This window comes from Lepeophtheirus salmonis, chromosome 5 (genome assembly GCF_016086655.4).
Source record: "Lepeophtheirus salmonis chromosome 5, UVic_Lsal_1.4, whole genome shotgun sequence".
NCBI classification, from domain to species: Eukaryota; Metazoa; Arthropoda; class Copepoda; order Siphonostomatoida; family Caligidae; genus Lepeophtheirus; species Lepeophtheirus salmonis.
The window spans coordinates 12,522,810-12,550,181 of record NC_052135.2 but is presented as its reverse complement, the minus strand read 5'-3'; the positions used below and the strand labels follow the sequence as shown (position 1 = coordinate 12,550,181).

General features: G+C 31.2%; 1 protein-coding gene and 1 long non-coding RNA gene across 24 annotated transcripts in view; one reads left to right on the top strand and one right to left on the bottom strand.

Annotated features, from left to right (window-relative positions):
* Positions 1-1,032: 1,032 nt before the first annotated feature.
* Positions 1,033-2,462, top strand: LOC139905340 (uncharacterized). The gene is made up of 2 exons (XR_011780002.1): positions 1,033-1,715; positions 1,788-2,462. It is a non-coding gene; the product is annotated as an uncharacterized lncRNA (long non-coding RNA).
* LOC121118926 (uncharacterized) overlaps positions 2,445-27,372 on the bottom strand; it is a 363,098-nt gene continuing 338,170 nt past the window's right edge. For 20 of the 23 annotated variants that reach the window (XM_071888266.1, XM_071888269.1, XM_071888267.1 and 17 more), the window contains 9 exons: positions 21,519-21,623; positions 8,966-9,414; positions 7,517-7,820; positions 7,287-7,442; positions 6,901-7,224; positions 5,111-5,227; positions 4,823-5,045; positions 4,242-4,754; positions 2,445-3,944 (listed from right to left, as the gene is read on the bottom strand). In XM_071888266.1, coding sequence (XP_071744367.1) covers positions 3,010-3,944; positions 4,242-4,754; positions 4,823-5,045; positions 5,111-5,227; positions 6,901-7,224; positions 7,287-7,442; positions 7,517-7,820; positions 8,966-9,414; positions 21,519-21,623 — 3,126 coding nt within the window. In that variant the 3' untranslated portion in view covers positions 2,445-3,009. Of the gene's footprint in view, positions 3,945-4,096; positions 4,125-4,241; positions 4,755-4,822; positions 5,046-5,110; positions 5,228-6,900; positions 7,225-7,286; positions 7,443-7,516; positions 7,821-8,965; positions 9,415-21,518; positions 21,624-27,372 lie in introns of all 23 variants that reach the window. The other 3 variants (XM_071888276.1, XM_071888277.1, XM_071888278.1) reach the window with 1 other exon arrangement.

Here is a 27,372-nt window from a genome sequence, read left to right as displayed (position 1 = left end):
GATCTTAAACAGTATACTGGATCGGATTATTTTATTTGATTGCCACTTTGCCAGTTTTCTTTTGCAATGTATTTAAAGCACACCATAGCCTATTCATAATGCCAAGGTCTAGGGGGATTCATTTTTTGCCTAATTTAGTCTTCCCCTCTTGGTTCGAATCTTATTCCAATGGTTTCATTTTGATCATACTTAGTACCACTGTCCTCCATCGCATAAAACCCGCATCAAATCACAGTCTTCAATATTTTATGTTACCAATTAAAGCCGGACACATTGGTCGTTATCTTTTTGTTTTTACATCATTTTTTTTTTTTTTGGTTTTTCATTTAAATTAAAAAAAAACCCTTGTTATAATTAATGGTCCAACAATCCATCATAATTTTTCATTTGTAAATGGCTTTCGAGATGTAATTCAAACACATTTTCATCAAATGCAAAACCACGTTTGTGAATCTCTAAACAACATTTTCTTCTTGCTTTTGAAAAAAAAAAAAAAAAAAATCCTTCCTCCATCTAGACCTAATAAGTAAAGAAGGGATATATGTAAAGAAAAAGCTAATTATACCGATTAGAAAAAGAAAAATAGTTGATACGGTTGCTCTTTCTTCTTTTTCTTCCTTATTTAATAAGTCGTAGCATGGTAACATCTTCTCCTAAAAGAAGAATTCTCGCCTATCGTTGATGTAAATTGATTTAAAAATGCATAATAATATAAATATTTATTAACTTAAATATAATTATAATATTTTCCGGCCACTATGGCTATTTTAAATGTAGAAGGTTCTCTGCTATATATTAGTAACTCATTTTCTCTCTCCAAAATCATAAAACAGGCAGCTGATGTTAACAAGGGGCTTAATTCAGGTGTACCATATATCTTGATGGTGTGAGGAAAAAAAGCTCAAGGGAAAAAATGGCACCGGCAAAAATGGTCAAGGAAAAAATGGCAGTGGAAAAAATGGCAAGATTCTTTTAAACTGATATAATAACTATCACCAATATTATATATATTACGATAAAAGAAAAATAAACAAACGCGACAGCGGTTCCAATCGAAGAAGTGCTAATCACATAATTCTCCGTTATCAATTCTAATATCATTAGACATGATGGATTATTCATATTGGATATGACTCTTGGATTGACGGACAAACATTTGCAAAATACTAGACAAGAGCAGCGATTTCCACTTTGTTATGATACAAAATGGTTGAGATGAAGATGTGTCACACTGGACCATTATTATTTATTACAAACGTACATACATATTCAAATGTAATAGTATCATACTAGAAAAATACACTTAAAAATTCGTTGAAAGAGCCTATAAGTCACTTTTTATGGTTCTCATACTTGTCTTGATAGATTGGAGGTATGAATTCACAGACCTAGATAAACAAAACAACTTCAAGAATTCGAGTTATTTATGTAACTACATAAAGCAGTCTGTTTCGTTCTCTTTGGACAAGAAAGAAGGTTTATGAAGAGACGAAGACCATCGTTGCAATTTCAGATTGATCCAACTGTACTGAGCTTTAAAGTTTTCCTCGTCCTCTTCAACGACCCTACCTCTGACTGCCTGCCCGAATCCTCTCAGTGGGTTGTTGCTCCACAGCCAACCACCTCTTCATCTGACACATCCTGGACCATAACGAAGTGGAAATCGCTGATCTTGCCTAGTATTATGCAAATACTTGTCTGTCAATCCCAGAACGGTACTTACTCTTCATATGACAACCTAATAAGCCTACTATGTTTAAAAAAAAATAATAACTCTTCTGTTTCAGGAAGGAATTGACCCTGTTCTTGGCCATCCAAATGTTGTTCCTCCTGTTGCTGTGGCAGTCGACAGTGAAATTTTTTTCTTCAGAAAAATCTTAGAGAATACATTTTGCCAATATTCAACTCCCTCAAGATCTTGGTACAGCGCTCCATGCATTTGGCTTAGGCGGCAGACGAGAGGAGTTGAGCCTGGCCCTGGACATAGAAAATAATGCCCATATGTTCGACCGTTTCATTGTCATGATTATCAAATTATTAGCTTCGACATGGCCTTCATTAGATTCGCCTCAATTGACCTCTTCAGAACATTTTAAATTTAAATTACATTTTTTGGGAAAAATATTTAAAAAGTCAATTTCAAATGCTAAATTTTTTGTAAACAAAATTTTACTCCTATTTTCGGTTAAAATTTTTTCATCCTTCAAGTAAAAAGCGAAAATTCTTTAATTTGAGGGGGAGGGCTACATCTCCTCCAGCCCACCCCTGCAGACGCCCCTGGCATCCTAACTTGATTTATACTTAATGCTAATATCTTGGCTACTTTTTTTTTTTTTAACCATCACGAGGCTTAATACATATAGCTTCACATGGCAAACGGTGGACTTTTGTAGCAAATTAATTGGACTAGAGATAATATGGAATGAAAGAAAACAAATATAACATTTTGATAAAACAACTCACATCACGTATTTATATTTCACTAAATTAAACGATAAAGGGCATCATCAGAGTAATGCAAATGATAATAGTAATAATAGCCATCATATTAATTATAATAATTAGATAAATACTTGAAAAACAGAACAAAGATATATGTAGTAAAATGTGTGAACAGTATAGAGATGGTGTAAAGGTATGGAATATGTATTACGTAGTTTTAAAACACTAAGTTCTTTCAAATAAAATTGTTATCATACTTCAAAGCTATGTACAGATTGGTTGAAGTGAGGGATCATAATGGATAATATTATCATGAATAGGTATATAATAATTTTCATCATTTGACATAATATAATAAAACTTATTTTCATATTTCTGCGCTTGCGTGTGCTCACATCAAAATCATCATCATACCCAAAGTATGTACTTGCTTTTTAATCCCCGCCTCTCTTCCTCACTTGTTGCTCCATTAAATATGCATCATTTGAATTTTTAGTACGGTATATTTTGTATCATAAATGTATTAATTGTATCAATAGGTCAAATGGATATGGGAACTGGGATGGTCTAATTAAAAACCCTTAGTGATCGCATAAGAGTAGTGAGTACACTCGCTAAGGACGTGGCTCTCTTCATTAAAATGTTCATGTTTGGATCGTGAATTTCTCCTGAGGCACTAGTGGAGCCGGCTGCTGCTTCAACCGTCGCGAGATATGTCTCTGCTACATCTCGCACCTTGGATATGAGATCACGTGTGCCACTATTAGGATAAGGGGAAGAGAGAACGACTTCTCTTGTGACGGAGCCAATGCGATCAATCATTTGTATGCAGTGATTGAGACAGTCCATCAGTTGACCCTCACTCTCTGTTGCAGATTTGACAAAGAGCTTGGAGGCTGTCACAAATTGTCGTGACTCATTTGTTAAACGCTCCTTGGCACTGCGATAATCTTCCTCACTCCCAGATGAATGATGAGTCAGATCGCACAGCTCCTCAGACTCTTTGATATGATCCACCACGTCGGACACAACTTTTTCTGCTTTTTTGAAAACAAGGGAACGGGTAGCTCGGGTGTTCCAAATGTCTTCTTCATCCACACTTGTATTGCATACAAATTCTTCTTCTTTGGAAGGTAGGGGAGGTGGATGGAGGGGTGTGGGCAGTTTTCGGCCATTCAATCTATCTGCACTTGAAAGAGTTTTTGCAGGAAGTGTTGGGGGTTTGAGGTCGGAAGGTATAGTTCTTCCGGGCCTGCTTGATCTTGCTGGTAGTGCAGGCTTAGGGCTGAAGCGAAGAGGAGGCTTTGAAGGAGAAAGAGGCGGAGGACTCATGGATGTGCCTCTTGGAGGTAATGAGGGAGGAGGCTCATCATCCTCATGTTCAATGCTCCTACACTTTTCAATTTTTTTGACTATGGTAGTAGGAGATGAAGACGAAGAAGAAGAGGACATAGAATCAGTGCTGGGTGTAGACGACAATTTGAAAGGAGATGAAATGAGACCTAGGAAATAGATATAATAAATAAATGCAGTTTTGATTTAAATTCAATGATATATTGTTTCGATTATTTTTCAATTAATGTAACTATTGTAATTGAATAAATTATGCTTGTATTTTTTTTATATTTTCTTACATAATTACTCAAATACCAACCTTTGACAAACGAAGGCCCTTTATGCAGCTTTAAAATGATTAATAGAAAAATATACCAATTATTACAATTTAGTAATTGAGGTGAAGGTGTAATATATACTATCGGTTTGTATAATATTTTAAGTTGTATTAATCAAAGCCATACCTTGAGATTTTTTAGGAGGAATAACGGCGGATCTGGGAGGTGGTGGAGGAGGCGGCGTATTGGAGTGTCCATTCATTTCTGCTACTACACCATTTTTATTGAAGAACTCTGCTTGACTCAAAACATGGCCTGCTTTGGGTAAACCAGACTCATAATGGGGCGTGCTCTGAGGACTATGACTTAGATTCATTTTTAGTTCTGTAGTAGTAGTAATGGATGGTGGCGGGAGAGGTGGTGGGTGAGATCTTTCAGGGCTAGTGAGATGAGCCAGACGTTTTTGTAGGTTTGCTATTTTGGGTGCAATTTCCTGTGTTCCAGGTAGGGTTGAGGATGATGATCTAGACTTCATAGGAGATGAAGGAGGAGGAGGAATGATATAGGATGCAATGTCAGTAGTGTCCTTTGCATTAGATCCAGAAGGTGGAGGAGGGATGGTCACATTGGCAATGAAATTGTCAAAGTCCTTATTTCCTGGGAGATAATTCGATGATCGCTGAATATTATTGAGGCTATCTGTAAGAGAGAGTATAAAAAAACAATGAAAACGTTACCTTGACGATGGGAATATTAAGTTTTATTACCTCCAGGATTCGTCCTTCGATCTCCTTGTTTATAGGCCGATTTCCATTCCCCACAAAGATTCCTCGATCCAACTTCTAAATGATTAGACGAGGATATCATCCCACAGGGCGACTCTCTTTCAAGAGCTTTGAGTTCCGCTTCTAAAGTCTGTCTGTCAGCGAAAGGTGTGGGTGGAGTGCTCACAGGATTCGTCGTTCCAGGAAATACTCTGTACACTCCATCCTAATGAAATATGAGAATTATATATACAATAATATATATTATTCTATAGAAAGAGAGATACCTACCTCATCTGGGGTCATAGGCGGTGGTATCATGGTCAAATCAATCAAATCAGGATCAAGAACGAGATTTCCAGAAGCAAAATCTTCTTTGCTGTTTGTCTTTAATTTCTTGAGTAAATCCTAAAAGCGAAAGGAATACATAATAACATAATTATTTTCCAAAATGATTTCAAAATCTTTCTACATTATGGCTTAATCTTTTAAAGAGGACATCCCACACATCCTTATGATTTTTTAAATAATTAACATATTCTATATGTCACTTTTAGCTGTATATCAGGGGCTTGTAGCAAAAAATTTAATATTTGAATTTATTTTCCAAAAAATTCAATTTTTTGTCAGACAATGGATTTTTGAATTTTTTTTTTCAAAAAATGTAATATTTGAAATTTAATTTATGTAATTATTTTTTTCCAAAAATTTAGTTTCGTTGTGAATAAGTGTGGATTTTTGAATTTTTTTTCGAAATATTTGAATTTTTTTTCCCAAAATTAAATTTTAACTATGGTTTTTGAATATCCTAAATAAGAACCAACACAACTACGTGTGCTTATGAAATGAGGTGAGTAACGTTAAGGATTTGTTGGGGAGTTATCTTCCATATAATTTAAGCAAAGTTTGTATGTTCGTCGACGCCTAATAACTTTGGACAATGCCAGGTATTACGGCTATTAAATATATATATTTGAAAACCTGACAAAGGGCAAAAAACAAAAATTCTCCAGGCAACAACTAACTTGAAATTATGCGTTAACATCGTCCTCAAATAAAACTTTGTTAATCTATACATATACAAAGGTGTCCGCAGGGGTAGGGCAGTAGCCCCCCCCCCCAATTAAGGAATTTCCCCTTCTTATTATAAATTTTTACGTTTAATTATAAAAATTAATTATAAAATTTCGTCATTCCACCAAATTATGCAATAGAGCAAAAAATTTAATATTTGAATTTTGTGTAAATAGCTCTAAATTTTTTTATTTCAATTTTGAATTTTTTTTCAAAAAATTCAATATTTGAAATTAAATTTTTCTAATTGTTTTCCAAAAAAATCAAGATTTGAAATTAATTTTTTTTAAATTTTTTCTAAAACATTTAATTTTTGGTGAATACTATGTATTCAATATATGTATACAATCATGCTCCTACAGTGCGTTATTGTTTGGTTTTTGCTTATATTTGTATGGTATCTAAATAAAAGAAGTAAACAGGAATGTATGTGCCTATTTGTGTTTACTCTCTTTGTGGATACAAACATATACATTAATTATGTTTAAATAAGAAAAAATGTACTTATCCCCCTCGATGATTAATTGATCAATTTTCCCCTTGTACCCATTATCTAGCTCTATTTATTTATACATCAGTGTTTCTCAAACTTTTTACTGTGTGTTGAAATTAAATTTCAAATATTAAATTTTTTGGATTTTTTTAAAAAGATTTATAGCTGTTTTCAGACAACTACATTTTTTTGAAAAAAATTTCAAAATAAACTTTTCGGAACAAAATTTCAGAAAAATTTTTTTAAATATCTTATATTTTTTGGGAAAAAATATAAGATATCCATAACTATTCATATAAATTAATTTATTTGCTCTATTGCATAATTTGGTCGAATGACGAAAAAAAGTTATTACTAAAAGGAAAAAATTTATAAATTTATAATAAGAAGGGGAAATTCCGTAATGGGGGGGGGGCTGGAGCCCCTACGGACGCCCTGGCGAGTATAAATGCACATAAAGTACACTTAGAGAGGGAAGAAGAACAATAGGTATTAAGAAGTTATCTATTCTCACCCTCACTCCGTTCTCTTCTTTGGGATCGAATCCAAGAGGAAAATTATCAGGACTATGGAGTCCAAAGCTCGAATCACTGGGTTTTAACCGGGAAGCACTACTGGGCGGTGGAGGAGGGGCAGGAGGTACAGTTCCGGCGGAGGTTGTTGAAAATCGCGCTGGACTTGGAGTAGGGGTAGATGCTTCAGAATCAGAGTCCTTACAACTCATAAGAAGGACATCCTTGAGGGGAGACTTGTTGGATGATAAGAGTATACTTTTGTTGACTGCTTCGTTAGCGCTGTTGTTTGAGGGGACGTAGTAACCTCCTTTTCCGTCACCAATCTAAAAATGGAAATGAAATCAGAGTGTGAATATATCATGACGAAAATGTAAAATGAACCTACATTTTGCGCTAAAAGAATAAGTGAATCACTATGTTTCAATTTGCCATAGTTTGTGGGAGAGAGCTCAGAGTCGTTGTTTCGAGAGTCAGTTGTGTCGGTCAGATATTCTTCAGCATCCGCAACTAGCTCTTTCATCTCTGTCAATCTCTCGAGGGTCTATATAGATTATATTATTGATTTAATGAATTAATTACATAAACTAAGTACTAAGTGTTAAAAAAAGTACTTACCTCGTTAGTTCTCTTTTCAGAAGTAGTTTTGTTCACGTTAATGTTGTTAATATTATTGTAGAGCAAATTATTGCGGTGAGTGTTGGAAAAGTTCATGTTGGGGGATGAGGAGAGGGCATAGGGTTTTTGGAGATTAGTGTTTTGAGGGGAAAGTGTCCGAGAGGGTTTCTTGAGTATGCCATTGGGTCGAATCAAGTTCGTGTTACTGATATGATTACTATTGTTATTGATATTGTTTTGAATAAAAGTGTTCAAATGCTTTGGTGAGGAAGAGGAAATAGCATTATTGAAATTCTCAAAGCGTCTGTAAAGATAAGAAGAAATGCTATCACATAACTCATTCAGGACTTGAATATGTTAGAATGATCTAGATATAATTAATACATAATTATTGCTATACAAATTAAGTAAATACAAGCTAGGATAATTATTACACTATGAATATGTTTGCATGTATTATTAAAGTGAATCAATCCTATGTGAAGATTTCCTGGATCTACCAATAGTTGTTTACCTTTCTCAAATTCTGGGGCAAAAACTATCGAACAATTAGAATGGATCTTTAATGAACATATTTTAAGTCATAGATAACTCATAATCAGGGCCGGTTTGAGTGGGCGCATTGGGGTTAAAAGGGAGACTGCAGGGGCTGTATCCCCCAAAGAAATTAGGAATTTTTGCTTTTGTATAGAAATTTTAATATTCAAAATTTAATTTTCCAAATTTTTTCCAAAAATTTAAATTCTGTGACTAGCTATTAATTTTTGAAAAAAAATTGCAAAAAATTAAATTTTTGAAATCTTTTTCAAAAATTGTAAATTTGAAAATTAGTTTTTGAACTTTTTTTCTAAAAAATTAAATTTTTGTGAATATCTGTTGATTTTTCAAAATGTTTAGTTTTTTCTAAATAGCTGTGAATTTTTGATTGTTTTTCTTTCCAAAAATGTAATATTTAAATAATAATTTTTGATTTTTTTTTTTTTCTAAAACAGTTAGAAATATTTTCATTTTATAGAAAATCATTTGAAATATAATAAGTCAGAGCAAACTCAAAAGTATATATTTTTTCTGGAAGGTGGCGTTGCAGTATGTAGTTTTTTGTTTAAACTAGTTGTTTTAAAAAAAAGACGAATGCTCAGATAAATTATCACAGTGCCCTCCCTTTTAGTCACATTGATACCTATATTTTCTATGAAATAATATTATCATTCAAGGAATTGTATTATTTTGCCGCAAGACGGAGCCACTCTCTGCCGCTTTGTTTACAAATTAAATTGAAGTAAACAAGACTCAACCCCATTAGATATGTTTTAAACCCAAAAAATTTAATAAAGTTCCAATTTATAGAGGAAAGAAAATGGCTTCGTACATTTATCCTTGCCCTAAGCCTTGCTCACGGTAAAACCGGCCCTGCTCATAATAGGAGACAAGAAAATATGAATAACTTACGTTATATTGTTACTATTTCTATCCATGATATTATTTTGTTCGCCAGATGTGTTATTGGAGGCCATGCTTGCATCTCCATCCGAGCCTGAATCTGATGAATTATGATTCATTTGATTAATGCGGAAACTATCTGGAGGAGGATGATAAGGTGGATGTGCTCCAAAGTCAACCACTGCGTATTTTGTATCCCCCATGTTGCTCTTGGGATAATTCCAACCTTGATTCGTTCTAACCTGATGCTTATTACAATAGGGAGGAGATTCTTCCTCAACAGAAGGTATATTGTTTAGTCCAGTCCAATTCTTTTCCGTACTCAAAGATGATTCCTCTTCGTCCTCCTCTTCATCCACAATCACATCTAAACTGCGATGTGTAATGAGCTTATAGTAGCCGTGAAGAACCAACACAAGCTCCTTTGCATCTCTTTCCTCCAACGATAAAACGATATTCTATAATAAATAATTATATGTTATATACATACATGAAACAGTTGCTACATAACTTTTTATTCTCATTTAATCGATTTATATGCAAAAAAACAAACAACAAAATTCTCACATACTAACTATATGGTATATAATATATAAATATATTAAAGTTTGTTTTATATTATATACAAATAAATAAAAACATATTGAAGATTAGAATATAAGCTCGTGAAATACTAGAGAAAAAAATTCTTTCTAAAACAACAAAAGCATTAAAACTTTTAATTTAGAAGAAGGAGTTGGATATATTGCGAAAAAGAAAATGATGGATAAAAACAAGGGAAAAGCTAAGAGTGATAAGTTATTCTTCACCATTTCCCAAAAGTGAGTGAGGCTCCCTCCAATGTATTGTGTATACTGTTTGTTAAAGTTTCTGACTTATTTTTTGTTAGTTATATTTAGTGATGTTTCGACTTGAGTCGATAAATTAGAAAATAAATAGAGATAACATGAAACAGCCATACATGTCCGCTGCACATTTATGAATATATAAAATACTTTCAGATAGATAATTGTGGCGAATTTTTATTTGTTTTAATAGTATTAATGAGTTACTATTTTGTAGTAAGAGAGAAATCGTGTAAATTCGTCGCAAAACCAAAGTATAGTATCAGAGGCTTCTGCCGAGGGCAGGCTGGAGGGGCTGTAGTTTCACCCAAAAATTAAGGAATGTTTGCTTTTTACTAGAATATTTAATATTTGAAATTTTTTCCCAAAAAATTTAATTTTTCTTCAAAAAAATCCAAAAGCCCCCCCCCCCCATACCCTTGAGCATATCTATTTTGTCTTCTCATAGATTAGAAGAACTTGAGTTGAAATTGTGATTGATTAGACAATCACTTAGGAATTGTTCTACAAAACTCAAAACATACATTTGATGAGAGGCTCTATAATCAAAATCATGCTGACAGAATCAAATATGACATCGATTTGTGTTTTTATAATTCGAAAATCCACTCAGCGTATGAGTAAAAAAAAAGTATCTTAAAAAAATAATTTAAAATGTGTTGCTTGAAACAAATATTGTTGTATATTTTTGTAGCTATCAAGTATATAAAATGTTGCTCTCTGTAGACCACAAAAACATAACATTTGGGCAATAATGTTTTTCGAAGTAAAAACAATAAAAAAACACAATTTTAATCTTAAGGAATAAATAGTGTAGTTGTTAGAGGCTACACAACACTATTTAAATTAGACTCTGCATATTTTTTTAAAATACAATCCTCCTCATAAAATCAAATAATGAGGATATAATCCAGTCATGCATTCCCCATATTATAAGTGTGTAATATATACTTTATACAAGTATACATAGTATATTATACAAAATATTATATATAAAGATGTTAAATAATCTCTTTGACTACAACGAGCACATCACTATTGGCCTCTTCCTGTTTATTTATGCTTTAATAAATAAATGTATATTTATTTTTCCATATATATACAATATTCATAAGTAATATATATTTATATAATCATAAAATGTGTTTTTTTTTAAATTCGATATTTCAAACCAAACACACTCTGGCATTTGAAGAAGCCATAAAACCAATTACTGCATTCTCAATATTATCTATCTATCGTTAGAAATTCCATAAATAATAAAAAAGAATAATAAAATGATGTTTGCATCATTTTAATCATCTGTGAGTGTTAGTATTAAAGGCGGATCGATATGGATTTTTTGGCGGGAGTACCGATATAGGGGAAGGTGGAGGAGAGATAAAACAAGACAAACGATTCATCGTCTGATTTTATTTTCCTCACTGCTATAGTCATCATGATAGCAAAGTACTTAGCAAAGGTTGGACTAATCGTCCTCTTTTCTACGGACATGAGCGTTAAGACTCGGCTATGTTTCGGTCTTAAGTGAGTTTTTTAGACTCATATTATGTAGTTCAAAAATAAACCTATTTAAATAAGTAATTATATTGTGGTGTTGATAATTTTTGGGCCTAACAAAACAATCAAAAAAACACAATTTTAATCTAAAGGAATAAATATTGTAGTTGTTAGAGGCTACACAAAACTATTTAAATTAGACTCTGCATATTTTTTTTAAATACAATCCTCCTCATAAAATCAAATAATGAGGATATGTTGGGGGCCCCCCAACATCACTCCAAATGGTGAAAAATAGCCGTCCCCATGATTGTGCCAATATATTTTCACAATTGTACAATGTTCAGGGATCTATTTTTACGTTAAAGTAGGGCCTAGGATAAGTGCCTTCGGCTTAAATCTGCCACAGTATATACTTTTTTTTTGTTCAATCAGGTTTTGAATATATTAAAATCTATTTATGAAGGGATGTTCGCTACTCAGGAATTAAATAATAATTACAACTGCTAATGGAAAGAAAATTCATTCTTTACACTACCAATTCCAAAAAAACGGGCCAGCTAAAAAATACAACGGATTTTCATCGCTACATACTGATATGAGAAAATTAATTGAATAACTAACACGCGTCTTTGTAATAAGTTTGTAATATATAAATATAAAATATGAAATAAAATTTTTGCCCTATGACAGAAAAGATATAATAAAATAAATTAAATATATATTTATATTGCGTAAAAAGATGTCAAATAATATGTATATAATGATGTTGCTTTAAGGCATAGGATCAAAGAAAAAGTGGAAGTGAGAAAAGAATGTAGCCCCCTCCACCCTTCTCTTGTCTTAATCCCCCCCCCCTTTCCCTTCCAAAAGGCATAAAACATTTTTAAGCTAATCAAGGCATTAAATAATAATAATAATAATACCATTAAATGGATATTCAACGATTTATTTTATTATTACACATATATCTATGTAACGATCATCAGATTAAATTTATTTCAATTCAATTAATAAATACTTAAAAAACTTACTATACGAGAAAACTTTTTCCATAAAATATTTTCATAAAGAATATTTTATGCAATATTAAATTATATACATATAAAATATATTTACATCTTACTTGTTTAATCTCACAAGACAGCCTTGCATATATGTATGTAAATCTATAAACGCGTATAATAATTCCTGATTACATATTATTGATGTTTAAGTATGTTAATGTACGATGGAAAAGTGTTATTAAACTGAATTAGACTTAAATATGTAGAACCATCAATAATTTTTTTGATAATTTTACATATTGTGTTTCACGAAAAAAATGAACTTCGAGCAACGTGACGATTAGATTTCTAATTTACTCAACAACTGCCTTGAAAAGTAGATATGTTGGGGACTCTGTTCAATAAAGTAAATAATAATAAAAATTTAAAAAACCCAATTTTGAAGGGAAAAAAATCCTATTGTACTTGTAATTTTCCTGATGATAAAAAAAAAAAAAATCAACATCGTATTGTTCCCTAGAGGAAATATTTTTATGCGGAAATTTCGTACTTTGGTAGATTTTACCGTTTCAGTAATAATCAAATACTGATATGAAGTGGTATTTAATAGCATATATGTATATAAAAATGGTTTTTGAATTATTTTTTTTTATAAAAATCTGATAATTAAAACCTTTTTTGTACGTATTTTGGATTTTTTTTGCAAAATATTTAATTTTTTGTGAATAATATTAAAATTTAATATTTGAAATAAAAATTTTCAACTTTTTAAAAAAAAAAAAAAAAATTTTAATTTTCAGATTTTTATAAAAAAAATTCAAAAACCAAGCCCCTCCCTCCCCCTTCAAAATAAATATATATATAATCCTGCAGACTCCCCTGTAAAAAACTTAAACTGTTTCTCCTCAAGAGTTAAGCAATGATAACAGACTTAGAAAGTAAAAAAAAAAAAAAAACACTTTTCAAATTGCCAACTAGAAATAGTTTCGTGCTCGTCAAGTCTCATATTTTTTACAACTATATGTATGTATAAATACTTTACACGTCTATTGCACATAATAGCCGTGAGCATGCATATAACCCTTTCCTAAATATATGCTATCAATTAAGTAAATTGTCGTTTTACTACTGGTTAAGTATCACGTTGATGTTGCTTTCGTTTTTTAAAGTCTTTTTAATTATGAGTACTATGAAATAGGAGATTATTACACAAAGTGCTTATAAAATAAATATACAAATACGAACGACAAAACTTTTAGCATAATTGCAAGAAAAAAACAACAGTACAAAGATATAATGTATTTCATTTAGAGAGACAGTAAATACCTATATGGTATATATTAGTGATGGGACGATGAATCAGAATCCAGAATCGGAAAATCAGTTATTTTTGTAGAATCGGAATCGGGAAAATAATGTTTCATTTGATTTCCCATTCTTTTTTATTATTATTTATTACTGGTATTTAACTATTTTTCTAAGTTATGAAAAAAAACACATAATTAATAGTTGAAATTTAATTAAATTTATCTTTCCGTGAATAACTATGTATTTTTTATATTTTTCTCAGAAAAATGTATTATTTGAATATTTTTTAAATTATTAGACATTAGAATTTTTTTTATACCAATTAGGGATTTTGAAATTTTTTTTCCAAAAATGTAATTTTTCATAAATAGTTTTTTAGATTTTTGAAAGAAACATAAAAATATCAAATTAGATTTTTTAATTTTTTTTTCCAAAAAATATAATATTTGCAATAAAGTTTTTCATTTTTTTTCAAAAAAGAATATAATTTTTCAAATTATTTTACAAAAAAATTGAATATTTGGACTTTTTTTCCAAAAAAATTAAAAAAACCAAGCACCAAATGTATTTTTTTACTATGATTGAAAGTGTTAAAGAATTGGCATCGATAATTTTTAGTAGAATTGCATCGGGATTGTTTTTTTGGAATCGTGGATTTTTGAAATTTTTTGGTGAACACAGCTGTGGATTTTAACTCTTTTTTGTGAAGGAAATTTTTTTAATTTTTGGGTTTAAAAAAAAAAAAGTCAAAAAACCAAGCCCCCATTAAATATAATCCTGTGGACGCACCTTATAGCAAAATAGTATTCTTTAACAACTAGTTTTAATATTAAAAAATGGACATCCCTAATTTTTACTAGAATCGCATCGGAATGGACATCGGGATTTTTTGTGGAACCATTCCAACACTAATTATTATAACATAGGTAAGTTGGTAGTGTCTGAATATATGTATATTGTACACCTATAAATTAACTTTCATTAATGAAAAAATGAAGAGTCTAATTAATGAGAATAGAAACAAGATGTAGAAGAGATGGGGTAGCAGTCTACTTTAAAAAACGTGTTTAAAACTAATTTATTACAGTCATTTTTAATCTGCAAGGAGATTTTATGTAATAATGTAGTATAGTATCACGATGATAGAGTCCCCCTATTCTCCTGACAAAATATCGTGTTTATATATCTTATAAGTATACTTTGATATAACATTAACACAATTCTAATGAAAAAAAAGAGATAAAAGGAAGGAATAAAATAATAATATTATACTGAGTGCGGATAATTTTTTTACACTTGACACATGAAACTTCAAGCACAAATATTTCGACTCCTACAATAAGGCAAAAATAAAAGGTTACATAGGAATAAGGTTAATAGAAATTCAAGGTTATACCATCATGTATTTGGGCTTGCTAGAATTTTCAATTTGATATACCGTAGCAACAGCTAGGCAAGACAGACAGATTTTCCTGTCATAGAGTAGAACAACGGTACTCAAGCAGTAAAAGTTAAGGAAGGCGATATATAGCAACTCTTGGTAACAATTATATTCTTAGACGTCACTATTATAAAGCGTGGTTGACACTTAAACGTCAGTCGAAAAAGTGTTATTGTATAACCTTGTATTTCTATTGACTTTGTATAGGATGAGTATTTTTTATCTAATGTATTTTTATATCTCTAGTAGCCGCAATTGTTACTTCTAGGTACTATCTAAAAGCAGAACATTTGGAACAGATATATTGCCAAAGTCCTTGAGAGCATTGATATTAGGGGTGTCGTATATGATAGGCTTTGGCCTCAATATGTGGCCTATAACATACTCCAATGGTATAGCATCAGGACGTTGCATGTCTTTTACCATAAGTCAATGTTTACTTCTTTGTTAATGCTTAAGTCTCGCTAGATGTTTCAGCAGGTGTGACACTCTGCTGTAGAAACACATTGCCATCTGGAATGTTTTTCCTATCTAATAGATTATAATTGGTGGTCAACATATTCATATAACTGGTCGATCACATCTGATCAACCAGATCAGGAGTCTTTTTACCACTTCCACGATTACTTTTAATGCGTATTTTTTCATTTTACACTAAACAGTAGATACCCAATTGCCTAGAAATATCTGTTGGTGTCTTGACTACCCATAGACAGTTTGAGGAGGGCACATGGCATTTGTCTCAGGCCAGCTCTCGATTAGGGCATTGTGTTCGATAGATTAAAAAAAAAAATGAACTATTCATACTGATTAGAAAATATTTATTTTATTCTTACAAAAAGAGCTTAAAATTAATAAAAAGAATGACATCTAAAAGAAAAATAATATTATCTAGAAAATAAATTATATTTAAAAAAAGATTATGAATTCCTTTTAAATTTAAAAAAAAGGGAAAGTTTAAAAGAGCTATGTACATTTATCTTTTCCTCAGGTCCTGTTTATGCTAAAAATTAGCCTGTGGCTACCAAATGTGGGTTAATATATCGATTCGAAATCGGAAAACCAATATATAGGTAAAATTATCAGGAGTGTAGGGCTGTAATTTTTGAAATAATTGTTATTTTTTTACAAAAATTAGTTTTTGCAATTTTTTTCAAAAAAAATTAAATTTAGATAATAACTAAACATTTTTGAATTTTTTTTTCGAAAAAATTTAATACTTGTAATTTTTTATTAATAGCTATGGCTTTTTCAAATTTTTTATAAATAGATATGAATTTTTTTCCCAAAAAAATTAATTTTTTTAGTAAATAAAATTTTGGAATTAAAAAAAAACAATAATAATGATACTGTGGAAGCCCCTGATTATAGTATTACATTCACTCTATCTGACCTAGAAAGTCTATATTTCTTTCTCTAGGAACGACCGTGCATCAAACCTACGCACATTGAGTTCAAGACAATAATATATCCCGAGAATTTTATTCATTGACCGACGTTGTTCCATAAAAATTTAAAAATTACTCCAATTTTTTAAATGATGGAATTTAAAAAAAGGCTACAAAATTATTATTCCATTTTTTTCGCGAAGGAATGCTTTATAAACAGAGTAATCACACTTATATGAATGAATGCATCTGTTAGAATTTATGTACTTCTGAAAAAAAAGTGTACATAAAGTTTTCTTCTGAATTATTTACATTAGATAAAAAAATCCAAGATAAACTTGATTCATTACCAAGCTTGTCCTTAATAAAAATTGCTTTAAAAAATATAACATTACTAAACTGCTATAAAAAATTAATGAATCTGTACATTATTACTCAAATAGTTTTTCATCAAATACATTTGCCTCTCTCGAGTCAGCGGGAGATGTGTTGTCAAGTTAAAAAGCTAATAATTAATATTGAGTGTTTATTTTTGTATATATTGTATCCTTAGGCTATCAATAGGTATAATGCCTGGGAAATGAAACAAATCAATTGTGACAAAAGAAAAAAAAAGGAAGTAAAAAGTTCTAATCATTTGTAAAATATTTCTATATCTGCCTATGCCTTGTGCCTAGCTCCAACAACCTTATCTCCAATTAGTAAAATCCAGTGTGTTTTTAAGCTGGCCCGTTTTTTTGGGAATTGGTATTACTATTAAATTCCAAAGTAGTGAACATCGTTTCCTAAATAGATGCAAATATGTTCAAAACCATGATTGAACATTGTTGTGTGCATAATCCTGAGGATTTGTTGCGGAGTTTTAATTTTAAGTCCTTGTTCGACTCAGAGTAGAATTGGGGATCGACATTGGAGTAATTATTACAAATGTCCTTGATTATTATATCCTTTTCTCCCTCTTCTCTTATCAAAACTGATTTTAGCTGATCTAAAGAAACGTCATGAGAATTAACCTTTCTCACCTCCAAAACATTTTTCAAATTTGTCAGGGTTACCATATTGATTTTCCGTTTCTTTTGCTTAGAATGCCTATTCTACACTGGATTTTCATCATTGCTTAGTTATCTCATTCATACGTGTAAAAAAAAAAGCTTTTCGCACCCGGTAGGTAGTTGATGAGTAAAAGGTCAAAGATGTAGGAAGGGATGTAGAATGAACATTAAAAGAAAGGATATTAATACAAAAATATAAAAGTAAGGTCTGTCATGATAAAACAACAAAGACCTTTTTCCCTCCCTCCCTCTCCTTTCCTCATCTTTTTTTTTTATTTTGTTTTGTTCATCATCTCAATGCTATTATAGTATACTTAATGAAGTAAATGATGCCCGTTAAAAAAGTGAAAAAAAATGTCCAGGATGTATTTATTTTATTGCTGGTGGTGTACAGTCAATAAATAAATAAGACAAAGTAGATAATGATGGGAAGTACATAAATAGACCCAAGAGAGTTAAAAAGCAATTAATGGGAATGCCTTTAACTCTTCTCTCCCTTCCCCCCCTTTTTTTTTATTTATATGAAACCTCCTTAAAAATAAATGTATATGTATAATCACAAAAGGGAAATTTAATTTGTGTTTTGCCTTTAAATTAACTCCTATTATAGTATAAATACTTTGTGAATGATACAAGAAAGGGAATCAAGTTTGCAAAAATTAAATACACATGGTATTTTGTCAAACATGTACATATTAATATATAGAGTTGTAAATTTTAAGAAAGAACTCGCGTTAAAAAAAAAAAATTATAGCGGGGAAATTAAACAGTGTTTTTATTTTACTTTCTAAAGCTGTCATCCTCATTCCTTATGTCTTACGGAGAAAACATTCAAGTATAAGGTGTATGAATGTATGACAGATGTAGGGTAATATTGAGGATTTGTTGGAAAGTTATAGGTTATTGTTGGATTCAAAGATTGATATCTGAGTCATTCCAGCAAAGTTTTTGTTAGATATAGAGTCAGATGATTGTTTATTTCTTTCATCTGATTGCGACTCGGAGATAAATTAATGGAAAAGGATGATGACAACTGCTCTTCCCTCAAAGATTCTTCAAATTGTCAGGGTTATCATGTCATTTTTCAGCTTCGCTTATTAAAAAAGAAGTGGTTGTATTTAGAATTGACAACTTTATACATTTATATGTTAAAAGTAATCTGGGAATATTCTATGTATACATGAAATGCACACTTTTTTTTTCTCTTACTTTTTTACATACTTTCTAAAGGCTATTTTTTGTACCTTTCTATTTTAAAAGAGTAGTTAATAAGTAAAAGAGATAATTGAATTGAAACAATCACCTAATCTTATCGTAATAATAATAAAAATCCTTTTAATTCCTTAATACATTGATTTTAATTACCAACAATTAATTGATGCAGTCATTTCATTTTGATCAATAAAATTTCCTTAATTACTTTAAACTTTTTAACAAATTATGAAACTGAGGACGCTTGAATTAATTAATTATCAAATATGACACATCATACTTATCATCTATTTAAACTCTTGATAAATATTAAATATATCTATATTCTGTATATGGGCACTAACTTATTAAAAACGCTATTATACTTACAAGGCCATTATTTCAAAAAAATTATAGATATGACCCTTAGATTTCTGAGAAATGAAAATAGTCTTTTATAAAATAAAGTTATTTGATTTCGGAGTTACCCTCTCCCACCAAAAATCACGAGGGACTCTTGTCAGTGCTTAACGACATTTTTGCATTATAGATGAAAAGGTATCAAAACAAAGGTGCTCATTTTTGCTGCAGAAAATAATGATATCGTGACAACAATAATCGATAATAAATTAATCTAAAAAAATATCGAATTATTGCATATCTTCATCAAAAGTATTGATGTATATTTTAGGTGTAACGTTAATCATCTCATTTTTTGGTTGCAATTTGTATTTGTAGCTTTGTAAATATATGACTATGACAAATACATGCACCACTCAAAATTATTTATATTAAATAGCAAACTTCGTTTGTGAGCCATTCAAACACAAAGCTACCATTTTTGGTGATGGACAATATATTAAATGGGTAAATGGGACATTATATATAAAGAACTTCCAAAGTTAATATAAATACAAGGTTATAGTATAACTGATGTTTGACATCCACCACGCTTTTAAAATTGCCGTAATAGTACATGAGGGGTTGCGTGTTGTGTCTCAAAATCTATTCTTCTTGCCCTGTAGTCGGTACGATACATTAAATTGAACATTCTAGCAATAGTGACGTCATAGACTATGAGTGGTTGCGTGTTTTGTCATAATCAGACTGTTTAGCCCAGCAGTCAGTAGAATACATCAGATTGGAATTTCTAGCGAGCCCGATTACATGATGTTCTAACCTTGTATTTCTATTAACCTTGGGAACTTCTATATTTGAAAAAAAATCTTAAAAGAGCGAAAAACCTCCCAGTTTTGGCTTGGACATATTTAGTTGCTCAGAAGAAAGATCCCTTTCCTCCTATTTAAGCATTGTGTCATCATTTCTTGGAACCTTTCTAAGAATGCATGAAGGACTGCTCTACAAAATACATATTTTACAAAAATATGTTTTTTCAAAAATTTAATTATTTACCTATGTAAGAAAACTATCAAGATAAGGTAAATTTAGTCAACACGTCCATGACTGACGTTTTTTCAATATTTCCACCCTATTGTTACTTTTGTTTTCACATAACCACTCATTTTTATAATTCAAGGTATTTTTTTATTTACAGCTGTTTCTACAAGTTTAAGTGATCAGATGATCAGTGGAAATGTGAACAAAGAAAGAGAACACAAGGGATTAAGACATATTCCCTAGTAACATAGGTGAGAGTGGGCAAGAAAGTAAGAAGATGAACTATTCTACGATTAATAACCACATATTAGCTACGGCTCATTGAGGCTGGTAAGTAAACCCTAACCGGAGCTGTGGCACATTTTCGAAATTTGCACTCACGGAGTAATTGTTTTTTCAAGTTAATTAATTTTCTTCAGAAATTTAATGTAAAGCTTACATTCTTAAACTCTTTTTATTTTATGAGAATATAATTATTTATGGTTAACTTAGTATTTGAAGTAAAAAAAAGTAACTAGATTCAAGTTGAGCCATGCTATATGAATCTATAATCTTCAAACCTGAACAATTCTCACTTTCAAAATAATAATTGATTTTAGTTTAGGACCAAAATACTAAAGAGACAGTCATCCTTTTGTTTTAACCACGTCAGGCAAACTTAACGTAAAGAAAATATTATCTTCATCTCTACATTGAGTGTCACATGACAGGCGATGATACACGATAAAGTCATTTTCTTATATTACTAAAATTTATAAATATTATTTCCAAAAAAGGGGCGTGCTTTCGATTTTCCCCCTCATGAAAACAGTGTTGATTGACCTTGTTGTCAAGATATCTTGGTTTGTGGGAGAGAAAATGCGAAAAAAACCCAGATACATTTGCAATTTTCTTGCGTCCAAAAATTAATTTATCATGGCATTTTCTACTCCCCATTTTAAACCAAAGAATCTCTTCTTTTTGCAAGGGAAAATTGTTGAGGTTTAAAGATCATATTATAGAAAGCCCCTAAGAATAAATTGCCCATTGGTCTGTTTGAAAATTATGCAGGTATCAGGGATGTCCGTAGGGAGTGGACTGGCGGGGCTTTAGCCCCCTCCCAAATTTAATGAATTTTTGTTGTTTACTAGAAAATTCAATATTTCAATTTTTTTCCACAAAAAATTTTATTTTCTGTGAATAACCATAGATTTTGAAATTTATCACCAAAAATTTTTTTATTTAAATTTTAAACAGCTGGGGATTTTTCAATTTGTTTTCCAAAAAAAAAAAATTTTTTGAGAATAGCTAATGCTTTTTGTAGTTTAAAAAAAAAAAATCCAAAAAACAAAGCCCTCCCGCAAATATATCATGCGGATACCCCTGATACCAAGGATGAAAAATGCAGAAACTAAATTTTAGTAGCAGTATACTATCAACTACGAATATTTACCTCCTTATCTGGATCTTTAAGTTGAATATCGACTTTTCTTGATATTTCGTCTTCTTTGGATATCACGATGCTCGTCACTTGCTCTATATCACAGAGATTAAGGGGCTGAAAAAATAAAACATATATATAGAGAGAGGTAAATACATAAGTAATATTCAATAGACATAAAGTAAAAAATCTGATAAATAGATTTTAAAAAAGAAGATAAAAAAGACTCGCATTTATCCTATCTATACAATATACTATTACATACATTCAAAACCATACATTTCATGCAGATATTAGCCTGTTCCGAAATGATTGAGACAGGTTCGTTAGACGTGAAAGGAAAAGAGTCAGCTACAAAATTCTATCATCATCGATTTTTTAATGAATTTTATGGTGGAAAAACATTACATAGTTATTCAGAGACAACATAGCTAATGGCTACATACAACATTTGCACATTCGTCGCTGAAAATGTAGACTCACAATTTTCGCTTGTACCCCTTGAAACGCAACAAACTCAGCAAAACAGTGTTTGAGATCCACACCGACTTCATTATCGTTTACCTTGATGCATGCCCTAATCGTACAATCATCTTTAAGTGGGTTGGTGAGATCCGCGTTGGCACTTTTAAGCTCGAGAAAGGCATCTCATCAGGACGTCCCTTGGAGACGAGGACGCCCAACAACATTGCCCAAGTTAAAGACCTGATAAAGAACAAACCATGATTGAGCATTCGAAATATCTCGACAGAGCTTTCATTACAACCAACAGCGGTTCTTAGAATCCTGATTGATGATCTCCGCTTCAAAAAACTCCTGAGCTTGTCAGTATCCCAAGGTTAATAGAAATACAAGGTTAGACCATCGTGTAGTCGGGCTTGCTAGAATTTTTAATCTGATGTATTGTACCGACTGCTGGGTAAGATAGTCAGATTTCGATAAAACACGCAACCACTCATACTCTATGACGTCACTACTACTAGAATTTTCAATTTAATGTATTGCACTGACAGCTGGGCAAGAAAAGGAGATTTTGACAAAACACGCAACCACTCATCTACTATGACGTCAATATTAAAAGCGTTGGTAGAAGTTAAACTTCAGTCGTACACGCATTATGGTATAACCTTGTATTTCTATTACCCTTGGGTATCCTATTCTCTCTCTCAGGTCAACAAGGATGAGCCAGTGAAGTGCCATATGACCCTGATTAAGCTCTTCCAGGACCACAGGAAGCTATTTTTGGAGTCCCACCTGTATGTACAGAATGAGTTCTGGTTCTTCTGAAGTACCTCATCCGGGATTACGATTGTTGATAGCCATAAAATCCTCTCACGCGGTGTTCAGTAGGTGACGAAGTTAGTAAACGAAGATGAGCTCTCTAGGCAGTTGGAGGACCATTGCTACGACGTTATCCAAGCCGGAGGAGCCTATGTGACATGATTGAGTACTTTTTTTTTAAACTTTTGAATGTAATTTCATGTCTTACAAGGGCAGTCTCAATCATTTCGGAACAACCTAGTATAAACTATTCAAAGGAAAGAGCTTAAAATTTTTATCAATATACTATTACTACTTGTAAAGATTAAAACTCCTATTTTATTCAATGTACACATAATATGATTTAAACTCTCTGTTCATGTATATATATTGTGTGTGTAGATACAGAAAAGCTTTCTACATCTATCATATTTGATAAATCCAAATATAAATGGAAGTAGTATATTTAAATAATATGTAGATTCATAAAATAAAATATTGAAGCGAACTGATGACATTATGTTTTATGTGTGTACCTACCAAAAATATACATATTTGTTTAAATAAAATAAAAGACATGATCGTATTAAAAAGTTAGTATGTATAAGAAATTAAATTAACAGATAGTGATGTGCCACCTGTTAGTTGGCTAGAAATTGTATTGATATATGTATAACGTATTTAACTTTACATGAAAAAAACAACCGTGATATTCAAAAAGGGAATAAGTTAACAGTTTTATAAGTACTTTTCTACATTTTATTCAAGTAAGGGAGACCATTTGTAGTTCCAAGAGGCTCTTTCTCTCAAACCTAAAAAAGAGACACAGTTTACAAAGCATATAATAATATAATGCAGATTTTTAAAGGTCCAAAAGTCATTTTATCAGTCGTAATACTTTTGTAATCCGTTATTCATTGTTTTTGCTGTAAATTAAATCCATTGAATTGTTGATTCTTTTGATCCGTTGATATATAATTCTTTCTTGGAGGAAACGTTTTAAATATTAAAACGCTCTGTACAAAAGGGGCAGTTGCAACAAAGGTTGTTTGAAAAGTATGTGCAAAATCCAAGAGATGCCTTCTCTTGGAAGAACACACAACAAACTCTAAGACAGATCGGTCTATTTCTTTCTGTTTGGCGTTCGTTTGAATCGAGGAAGTGGAGTGATTTTCAAAAAATGGAAGAAAAATAATTTCGTGTGTTGATTTAACGTTACTTTATGAAAGGCAAATCGCCCCGGGAGACTCAAAAGAAGCTTGATAAACATTATGCTGACTCTGGACCTTTCAATTATAACAGTTTATAAATGTTTTCAAAATTTTCAGAGTGGCCATATGGGCCACAAGGGACCCTGAACTTTCTGGACGCATTGTTGAGGTTACTACTCCAGAAATCATTGATAAAATCCACGATATGCCGATGGATGATAGAAGAGCGTGAGATTGCTAGTGTTGTGGGCATCTCGAATTGGAACCTGGTGCATTGTCGTGATGGAAAAGAACTTTTTTGTGGACAAATAGTAGGCGTTTTTCTTGCAACTCGGTTTTCAACCGGTCGAATAACGATAAATAATATGCACTTGTAATAGTTTATCCTTTTCCAGATAGTCAATGATGATTATTACTTGCGAATCCAAAAGACAGTGGCCATAAGCTGTACTGCCAATTTCTCAATTCAAACGAATGCCAAACAGAAATAAATAGACCGATCTGGTTGCAAGTTGGTGTATGTTCTTCCAAGAGATGCTACTAACTAAACATAACCTCGATAGGCGCCAATAGTGTCATCTCTCACCCTTTCCACGGACTTTCCTAACGACCTTCGGTTGACTATAATCTTTAAATAAATTCAATATGCATCATAATTTTTTTTGGTATATTTGGTCTCATTTTGGCATATTTGAGTCAAACCAGCTTTAGGTAATTGAGCCAGAAAGAAACACTCTCTCAACTATCCACGGTCTCCCTATAAACAAATACGAAAAATAGGTCTCTTGATTGACAATGTGTCCACCTTTGTTTATTTACTATTAACAATGTTGAAAAGTCATCAATTTGCAATATACTTAGGCATATAAAGTAACTTTTTTTATTATAGAAAACTATATTTAAAGTTTCAGTACCCCTCCCCTTCTAATTCCCACTTGAATGAAAATGTTATAACTATGATAATGACACTTGGAGTGAAACATTTCTAAACTGAATACATGATGCACATAAATACCTTGTCATTTCCATACTCAAACATTACATCTTTGCAGTTGTTGTTTAATTACTACATATCCTTTCACATCAAATATACGTACCTTCTCTCATATATAGAGGGCGTGAACTCAAATATTAGAAAATTAAAAAAAACAAAAACCGTTTTCACTTCTACAAATTTTGAAGAAGTGGGTAATTCAACAGTTTCTACATTTTTATTGAATCCAAAAAAACGGGAGATCTAAAAAATATACCGTATTTTCATCACTGCTTTTATACATATATTTATAAGTTCTCCCCCCTTTTCTTTCATGGAATCAAAAACAGTCAGCATATCCGTCTGAAATTTGTCAAGTAGATGTGTTGAAAATAAATCAAATAGCTATTATTTTTTTGGGCCTCTGAAGTCATTAGAAGGCTGTTTTTGACCAAAATTGAAAGAAAGAAAACTTCATTTGCCTTCTCTCTTTATATATTTCTCTTCTTCTCTCTCTTTCTGTATCTTTTCTTCTACCTTCATTCTTTGTTTCTATTCCCCTCTACTCAGGCACCCTCTGCATGTAAAGCATATTTCTAGTACTCATACATCTGGATAGGGACAAAATCGAAAAAAAGGTATTTGTATTGAAACCAAAAAAAATATGTTCACGATTTGAAAATGTTTAAATTCCCTTCTATGGTCTGAGATGGCAGTCTAAAAAAAATCAAAACGGGGAACAATTACGTCTTGAACTGAGTATCAACATTAGTATATACATATGTAACCCGTCAACACAAAATCAAGGATTATATTTGTATTCTTTGTCGAATTATCATCACTTTTTATCAAAAAATTATTCCGATTAATCCTTAAGAGGTACACCAAATCACAATTAAAGCAGTAGCCCAAATTCAACGTCACAATTAAAACATTATAAACACATTTAATTTATTTTATCGTGGGCAGAGTAAGTCAAATAAATCAGATTGAGGGCAAAAACAATCTTGATAAGGGTTCAAGATTTTTTATTTTTTTGTGTTGAGTCACCATGATATGTATGTATCTATTTATAGCAGATATTCCAAAATTACTTTAATGTAAAAAAATAATCTTATTTTGTAGATTAAAAATTCATATTTTAGTAAAGAAAACACTTCCCTTGTTCCATCCTTCCTAAATATTTCCTTTTTCCCCCCCCGTCAATGATAAATTATATAACTCTTTAAATAATGCAAATATTCTTTTTTTTTTAAATAAGGAAAAAGATTATAACTTAAAAAGGGATATGTTGTTGATATGTAAGGATGTTGTCTTTAAAAGAAAAGAGCTAAAAACTGAAATAAATGTGTTTTCCTTCTTCCTCTTTGTGTGTAAAGACGACAACATAGCTTTCATTATTGAATTTGACAAATAAATAATTCAATAAAAAACACAATGATAGTATTATTTAGTATAAAAAGACTTCTCATTTTTGGCTTTGTATTTACAATAATACTGCTTGATTTTGGTTTGTTAATACATAAGAAGAAGAATAGAAGATATACATATGTTTAAACCATTTGGCAGATAAAAAACTGTATTTATAAATTACTTTTCAATCAAATAAATGACTCATAATGCACCACATCCTTGAATAAATTATATATTTTGCATTTTCTAAAGAAGTATTGCAAATAATAAGAATATACTAATCCAAAAAACACTCGTACGAAACAATAGCTTCTTTTATGTACCTATTATATAGGTAAATGCGTATATGAGGCGGGCTTACATACGTCAATTTGGGAGTTAAACACGTATGGAATATATACAAAGGGGTTTTATTTATTGTAAAAAATAGAAGTTTCAAATGAATTCTTTTATATACACGTATATATGCATGTATTTATTATTTCATCTATGAATGGGGGAGGGGGGGATATATATCGGGTTTGAAAGCCGTTAAAGAAATAATAGAACGAATAATAAATTAGTGTGTTTGAAGAAGGGGTTCTTCTTATGAGCTTTTCAAATAAGTTGATAGTATTATCTAAATTTTCCACAGCTGTTATCATTATTATTGAATTCTTAGTAAGTTAGGGAAGAGTAACAATGAGGGTTGCTTTAGAAGCTATAAGTATACAGTATGTCAAGAAATTGATGTCCCCTTATTTAATTTTATGCATCTTTTCAAAATAAGTTCAAAAAGGAAAGGGTGAAAAATAAAAACAAAAACCCGTGGCCTCAGAGACTCTTAAAATTCTGTATCGACCCAAATTTAAGGTAAGGAAGCAATCCTTATCCATTTTTTTCCTTCATTGAAATTTACACATGACTATTAAAAAATATGATGTCACAGAATGGTGAAAGCGGACTCCTTAAGCACACGAAGCAGAGCCATAGGGCAACTTGAGGCCTGAAAAAGTCAGATTGAGGTCAC